Source organism: Juglans regia, unplaced genomic scaffold, assembly GCF_001411555.2.
Source record: "Juglans regia cultivar Chandler unplaced genomic scaffold, Walnut 2.0 Scaffold_57, whole genome shotgun sequence".
Classification (NCBI taxonomy): Eukaryota; Viridiplantae; Streptophyta; class Magnoliopsida; order Fagales; family Juglandaceae; genus Juglans; species Juglans regia.
Window position 1 is genome coordinate 43,926 of NW_023360567.1, and position 8,019 is coordinate 51,944.

The 8,019-nt window shown below is 39.7% G+C and overlaps 1 protein-coding gene across 1 annotated transcript; it reads left to right on the plus strand.

Annotated features, from left to right (window-relative positions):
* Positions 1-3,973: 3,973 nt before the first annotated feature.
* LOC109018055 lies at positions 3,974-4,414 on the plus strand. The gene has a single exon (XM_019000245.1). It carries the CDS (start codon positions 3,974-3,976, stop codon positions 4,412-4,414), a length of 441 nt encoding a protein of 146 aa, XP_018855790.1.
* Positions 4,415-8,019: the final 3,605 nt, after the last annotated feature.

Below are 8,019 nucleotides of genomic sequence, written 5' to 3' on the forward strand. Positions count from 1 at the left end.
ATGCACCTTTAACCTTTAGTGTTTAAAGCAAAACTAAGAATGAGAAGTTCCATTGTATGGTCATTAATTATATTGTTCAATTTTGCAATTGGAAGTATATTGTAGCAGTAAATATATCAATTCTAAAATGATGCTCCGTTGTTGTCAATGACTTGTCAACTTGATGATGAGATTTACTTCAAGCTCTAGTATAATGACCATTCATATCAAACATATCAATTTGGTGTTGCTCATAAAATGATTTAACATCAGTAATTAAAGACTCCCACCCATCATCTCTCAAATTTTGAATGAGTACTTTTGTAGTTAAAACTAGGGTAATGGCACTCACAATGTCATGGGAATTTTGCTACAAAGATTGGCAAAGTGCATTGGTGATTCTGATGATTTTCTTCATCATATATAATATCAGAATAAATTTAAATAATGTTAATATATGTAAGTCACCACGTTGAGAATAATTTGATCCCTGATTTGAGATAATATTGATAATTGACCAAGTAGCACCAAACTTTCTTATCTAGCTACAAACAAATTTAAAATGAGATCCCCATCTGATATCTCCAGCTCACTAGAAGCGATCAAATTTTCAATTTCAACAGCTTGAATAGATTGTAATTCATCATTACGTTTAGAAAAATCAATAACAATATTGATAATAGATGTCAAATGGACAAAAAACTAATAAACATGTTTGGCTTCTCTAGAGGCTGCAGAGTAGTTTATGAGCCCAACAATGCACATAATATGCATAGGAACAATATTTAAGAAATAAAGCTTGTAATCTATTTGATTCACCACGCATATTACTTCTACCATCAAATCTCTGACCTCAACTATTCTCAATTTAGAGGTCCAAAACCCGGAGTCTCTTGCTTCAACCTCATTCTTCTATCTTAAATAAGGCCCTTCAGGTGGCATAAAAGGTGAATTCCACTTTACATAAGTCTAGCAAAGCAGCTCATCTGGTAACACGGTCATCCGTCCAACACATAAAAAATATTCCACTTCAGAGACCCTTTTAAGCCTCTGATTACGTGGTCAAGACCTAAAAGAATAGTGCTTTCCCTTCTTTAATTTCAGGGAGGACTGACTTAGATTATGTAATAGACGGCTGGCCCAAGCTCTCCGGCTTACCCGAAATCGTATCTATTGTTTTGTAATGAGAAAGAACAACACATATCTCATTTTGTTTTTTTAGAGTTAGTGCCATGATATCTTTGACATGCACAATACGAAAAAATTGCTCTCTAATAAAACTATTTTTATCAACAAACCTAAAAATGATAGTTATTTGTTCTCTTTTGGACTCATTTCGAGGTTCATTAACGAGAATACAAAATTTGGCATTCCAATTCCTTCGCAAATCACATTTCGCACTTTATTCACAAATATATGCAAAATTCCAAAGGGAAGGTGACGAATATTTTGTAACACCCCGCTTAAAATTATCTTAGGACTTGGATTTTGCTCCTAAAATCCTAGCTACTCTTATTTGTGATTTTTTTTAAGGAAATGTTATAGCTTAATTGGCATAAGAATTCACACCATTGGTTTAGTTAGAATTATTAGAAGATTTTAGTGTTTTAGTAATTCTAAGGATTAATTCCAAAATGACAATAGTGGTATGACACATGGCAAATGGATGGTCTAAGGATAGATTTAAAAGCCCTAGGCACAACTTGGGAGAATTAAGACATTATGCTCTTCATAAAGGACACTAGATATTAGGGCCAATGTATTGGACTTCAGGCTATTGGGCCTAACTTAGTAAGAGTGAAGGCTATTGGCCAAATCTAAGAAAGACCCAATATTAGGACCCAACCTAGTAGACTTTTGAGGCCAAAGATAGAATAAGCCCACCCTAAGCAGACAACCAAGGCAAGGCTTGCTCATATGGCCTAATAAAAGCCCAACACATGAAGCCCAAAGCCTTGTATTTTATGTCATTCTTCCAAATGGGACCCACATACACTATATCATTAGTTTCCCTTAAACCCAAGCTGAATCAAATGCCCCTAGGTCCCAACCATGGTTAAGCTTCTAACTTGAGTTAAGAAGTACTATTCATCTCACACATGCATAGTAACCAAAGCATCATGATTTTTGCATAGTTTTCTTTAAATTATTTTCCTCATAAATTATGATTTGAAATTTTTGAATTTTATGATTGTTTTTCGTCACTCTTAGACAACCTTAGAAGGTTAGACTTAACCTAATCGATGTCAATTGAAACCATGTCGAAGGTGTGGGGAAGGCATAACAGAGAATGTTGATTGACCACGGGAGCCTATTTTAAGTGTGGTCAGACCAGCCAGTTAATTTGAGATTGTCCATGCAATACACCTAGTGTGGGAGCAGCGCCCAATGGCAACCTCAAGGCCCCGATAGGAGCTAAAGTCTACGCCATCACTCCAAGAGAAGTAGATTTGGAAGCTGACGAAGCAAGTGCACTAGAGCGATTACTGATTAAGTTGTTGCAACACTCAACCTGCGCTTTGGTCGATTCTGGAGCATCAAGGTCCTTTGTTTGTGCTACTTTTGTATGACTATGTGATTTGACTTCAGAGCCTCTACTGCAGAGGGTTTTGGTAGCTATTCCGAATGGAACCATAGTTGGGTTTACACGTGAAGTTAAGGACTACCCATTGGAAGTGGCAGGCCTAGTGCTAAAGGTCGGCCTAATCGTTTTCCATTTGACGGAATTTGACATAGTTTTAGGAATGAACTAGTTGTTTCAGCATTATGCTAAGATCAATTGTCGGAAGAGGGAGGTAGTGTTCAAACCACCTACTGCAAATAAAATCTGCTACATAGGTGAGCCAGTCAAGACAACCCCGTTGGTGGTTACAACTTGTCAAGCAAAGAAATATATGAGAAATGGCGCAACCGCCTACCTACTAGTTACAATAAATAAGGCGGGGGAACCAATAGCGATATGAGGAATACCCATAATAGAGGACCTCCCAAAGGTTTTCGCAAATGATTTGCCTGGATTATCCCTGGACAAAGAGATGGAATTTGTCATATATCTGGAACCAACAGCTGCCTCGGTACATAGAGCACGCTATAGAATGCTCCCAGCAAAATTAAAAGAGTTAAAGGCCCAAATTGAGGAACTCTAAAAAAATGGCTTTATTCGACGTAGTTCATCCCCATGGGTTGCACAGGTATTGTTTGTGAAGAAAAATGACAGATCCATGAGCATGCATCGACTATTGGGAACTAAACAAAGTGACTATCAAAAATAAGTACCCACTACCACGAGTTGACGATTTCTTGGATCAGTTTCAAGGAGCCTCAGTATTCACTAAGATAGATATGAGGTTGAGATACCATTAGCTTAAGATCAAGGAGGAAGATGTCCTTAAGATCACATTTCAGACCTGTTATAGACATTATGAATTCCTCGTAATGCCCTTTGGACTGACAAATGCCTCAGCAACATTCATGGATCTGATGAATCGAATCTTTAGGCCGTATCAAGATAGCTTTGTAGTAGTTTTCATTGACGATACTCTAGTCTACTCTCGTAGTGATGAGGAACACCGGGCACACTTGAGACTTGTATTAGAATGGTTGCAAGAGCACCAACTTTATGCAAAACTCAGTAAATGCGAGTTTTGGCTTAGAAAGGTAAAGTTTCTAGGGTATATCATATCTAGCAAGGGCGTAGTAGTTGACCCTGCCAAAATAGAAGTGATAACGGAATGGCAGAAGCCAACTAACGCCCTCAAGATACATAGTTTCCTCGATTTAGCCGGGTATTATCGGAGATTTGTGGATGGTTTCTTTAAAATTTTGGGACACCTTGTGACTTTAACCAAGAAGAACGCCAAGTATGTTTGGAGCGAGGAATGTGAAAGAAGTTTTAGGAGTTAAAGAAAAGATTGACTACAATGCCAGTTTTGGCATTACTCGAACCCCACAAGCCCTATGTGGTGTATAGCGACGCATCCAAAATGGGACTAGGATGTGTGCAGATGTAGTAGGAGACAGGGTATATCTTAAGGTGTGGCCAATGAAAGGAGTGGTCCATTTTGGTGAAAGAGGGAAGCTAAGTCCTCGGTATGTAGGACCCTATGAAATGATAGAATGGACTAGGCGTGTGGCTTATCGTCTGGATCTACTAGCAGAAATGCAGGGCATACATGGCCTATTTCATGTATCTTCTCTGAAAAAGAGATTCAAAGAACGACGACTAGTAATAATGGAGCCAAGCAGTATTAAGTTCCAGTCGAACCTATCTTATGAGGAGTGGCCTGTGCAGATTGTAGATCGGAAGGAACAAGAGTTGAGGATTCGGAAGATACCTCTGGTCAAGGTACCTTGGAACAATATGAACTTCCAAGAAGCCACCTGGAAAAGAGAGGACTCGTTGAAGACTAAATACCTTCATTTATTTGTATCTTAGAGCCAATTGACTGCTAAGAACTCTATGTTTTTGTGCTTGTACTTTTGAATGAAAAGACTCTGTGTGGATTTTCAATTGATTGTTAGTAATATTACATATATACCATACCCGTGATAATAGGGCATGGTGTGAACTAGAACCACTGCACGTATGTCCACGTTGTCGGTAGCTAGGATTAGGGGAGCATAGACACAAGAACCAGCGTGAAAGAACAAATCGAGATTATAGCTCATTGGCAACAAATGGAAAGGTTTGAGCAGCATCGCACCCACGTGTTGAATACCGATTTTAGAGGGAGCATATTCTTACGACAAGCGTTACTACATGAAGAGCGACAACTTCCACATGACCCAATAGTATGGAGGGACGCTACATGGATGCAGGTACTCAGACTTAACCAAGAGGCATTGAAGAGGTTGGACTTTTCAGAGAGGTGTTGAACTATCATTTATAACTGTGTTTCCTCACCGGTTTTTTCAGTTATGTTAAATGGAAGCTTGAAGGGTTATTTTAGATCATCCCAGGGTTTACGTCAAAGCGATCCGTTATCGCCTTATCGTTTTATATTGACGGAGGAGATTTTGTCGCGTTTGCTACGTCGAGAATTTTAATTGGAGAAATTAAAGCCATTTCAGCCAATGGGGGGCAGGGTTATTACACATCTTTTATATGCGAATGACCTTCTGTTATTTTTGAATGGAGGTAGAGATTCCTCTCAAAATATTATGCCCAAGTAAATCTTCTTTATTTTTTTCTTCATCATTTTCACTAATAAGGAAGGAAGATTTGATAAGTTTGACAAGTTATAGAGAAGGATCATGGCCTTGTATTTATTTAGGAGTGTCATTGTATGTGGGTGTATGGTGCGTTGTTTATTTGAGTCGTTGGTAAAAGTGTAAAAGAAGCTTGCAGGATGGAAATGAAAGTTATTATCCTTTGGGGGTAAGATTGTTCTCTTGAAACATGTTTTAAATAGCTTGCCGGTTCATTTGCTTTCGGTGATGAATGTCCCGAAAGGGGTAGTGAAGGAGTTAAAGGGGATGTTTGCAAATTTTCTAGGGGTCGAGTGTGGAGGAAAAAAAGAGAAAGTGGGTATCATGGAAGAGGATTTATTTGCTGATGGAGGAAGGGGGTTTGAGAATTCGGGATCTTTCGAATGTACAAACTTCTTTATTCATGAAGTTTGCTTGGAGATTATTGAAGGGAGGATCTTTGTGGGTTGATTTTTTAAAAGAAAAATATGTTGGTAATTCACATGTGTTTCAGCTGGTATCACCTGGGAGGGGCTCGAGATTTTGGAGAGGAATTTTGAAGGTGATTCCCATTGTTTTGAGAAACTCTAAGTGTTTAGTCCGAGGGGGGATTCAAGTTTTTGGTTTGATAATTGGATGAGGGATGGTGTATTGGCTGAATCAGAGGTGGTAGTTGGGGACCCGGGTTTGAGGATTCGGGATTTGTTGGAAGGAAGTAATTGGGACGAGACTTGTGTGCGTCAGCTTGAAGGTGCGGAGATGGCTATAAATGTTTTTAACGTGCAGGTGCATTTGCGACAAGCGAGGGATTGTTATGTATGGAAGCAAGCTGATGATAGGGAGTTCATGTCAAAGCTAGCCTGGGAGTTAGTGAGAAAGAGGGTCACAATATGCTTGTGGAGGAGGTGGTTATGGCAAAATGAGATCCCAAAAAAAATGTCTTTTGTAATGTGGAGAGCTCGACTTCATGCTTTACCAGTAGATGAAGAATTAGGCAGTTGCGTATTCCAATAGTATCAAAGTGTAATTGTTGTGAGGCTGGCCATACTGAATCATTAGATCATGTTTTGTGTGAAGGGGAGGGAGTTAGGATGTTTGGGATTAGGATGCCGTAGATGAGAAGGTGGGAAGGAGTTGTAAATGTATGGTGGTTACGGGCATCTTCTTGTTCTCAAGTGGGATGGCTTTGTGGGGCTGCGCCGATAATTATTACATGGGCTATTTGGAGGGTGAGATGTAAAGCGCGTATTGATGGGGGAGTTTTTGATTGGAGACAAATTGTGTGATGTGTTAATGGTTATTTTGTGGAACTTTCGACACTTTTAAGGAAACAAAAAAAACTTAATGGAAGAGATGTTTTTATTTTGTAGGATCTAAATTGCCCAGTGGTGCCGATCATTAACAAGGAGGTGAAGATGGTTGCTTGGGATAGGCCGAGGGTGGGGTGCATCAAGTTGAATGTGGATGGAGGGTCTTGTGGAAATCCAAGTAGATCTAGAGGGGGTGGTGTCATTAGAGATCACAATGGGAAAGTTATTACTAGATTTGCTCATTGCTATGGTTTTGCTACAAATAATATTGCCGAATGTCGTGCTTTTTTTTTTTTTTTATGGTTTAAAGTTGTATAATCAACTTGGGCTGAGGGCTTTTGTGGTGGAGTCGGATTCAATGGTGGTTGTGGGGTGGTTTCGCACGGGTGTTTGCAAATTTTGGTATTTATGGGATTTTTGGAAAAAAGCTATTCAACTATTTTGGATGATGAAGGTTAATGTGAGGCATATTTATCGTGAAGCAAACATGGTTGTTGATTTTCTTGCGAAGGAAGGGGCGATGGGATGAAATTTTGATTTTTAGGGAGAGGAGTTTAGAGAGAGTCGATTTAGTGGGCTTGTACGCACTGATAAATGGGGGCTACCATCTAGTAGGGGCCAGGCATGTGGGTTTGTGTAGGTGGTTAGAGACGTTTGGAGTGTGGATTTGGGGATTCTTAAGCACCTGAAGGGAACGTTTGTTTCTTTTTTTCATAGTTTTGGCACATTTTTTTTATTATGTTCGGTATTCCTCCACCATAAGTGAGGGCTTTTAACAAATTTGGGGAGGGGGTCATTCCTGGACATGTGACCTTTGACTATTTAAAAAAAAATAAACCAAAAGGTAGAAACCAGTCGCACCGCAAAAGCTTGCGTTAAAAGGTATATGACCATTGAGGCTTCGGATACCTCTACCGATAGTATTCACCTCTGTGAGTAAGGCCAGCCCTTAGAGGATAATGAAATCATCATAGAGCACAAGCTGAAGAGATGATGCTGAATATGTACTACAACCTGAATCTGGACGTGATATTTTATCTGTCCCTAGACTCGGTGATGGAAGAAATGGGAGAGGCTCCATCTCCTTCATCATTTGAGGACTCGACTGCCACTAACAGGTGAGATACCTCTAGTTGGTTGATATATTTTTCTTTTGTTTAATTTTCTTTTCTTAGTTCAGTGCCGATTTCGAGAACAAGATTTTTCTTATGGGGGAAGGATGTGACGACCCGAACCTAGCCAAGTCCTCGCCTATCATTTGGGTTGCAACCCAGTAGAATTTTGGGCCCAAGTAGGAATGAGGATAACACTTGGTAAGAGATGTAGGCTCTATCTTGTTCTTAGCACCTTAGGTGCCCAAGCCACCAAGAGGCCCATTGGCCCATGTGGCAACCAACCACCAAAAGGATAGGGTTTAGAAAACCCTAGTTAGGGATTTGGAATTTAGGGGAGGTGCCCATTGGATGGAAAAGGCCTTAGATTTCCAAAATCCCCATCATTAGGAGCCTAGGGTAGGGGCATCTCGTTTGGCACATGTTTTGCC

What these genes read in the sequence shown, in the direction of transcription:
- LOC109018055 (XM_019000245.1), top strand. Translation starts at nt 3,974, where the DNA reads ATGTGTGCAGATGTAGTAGGAGACAGGGTATATCTTAAGGTGTGGCCA.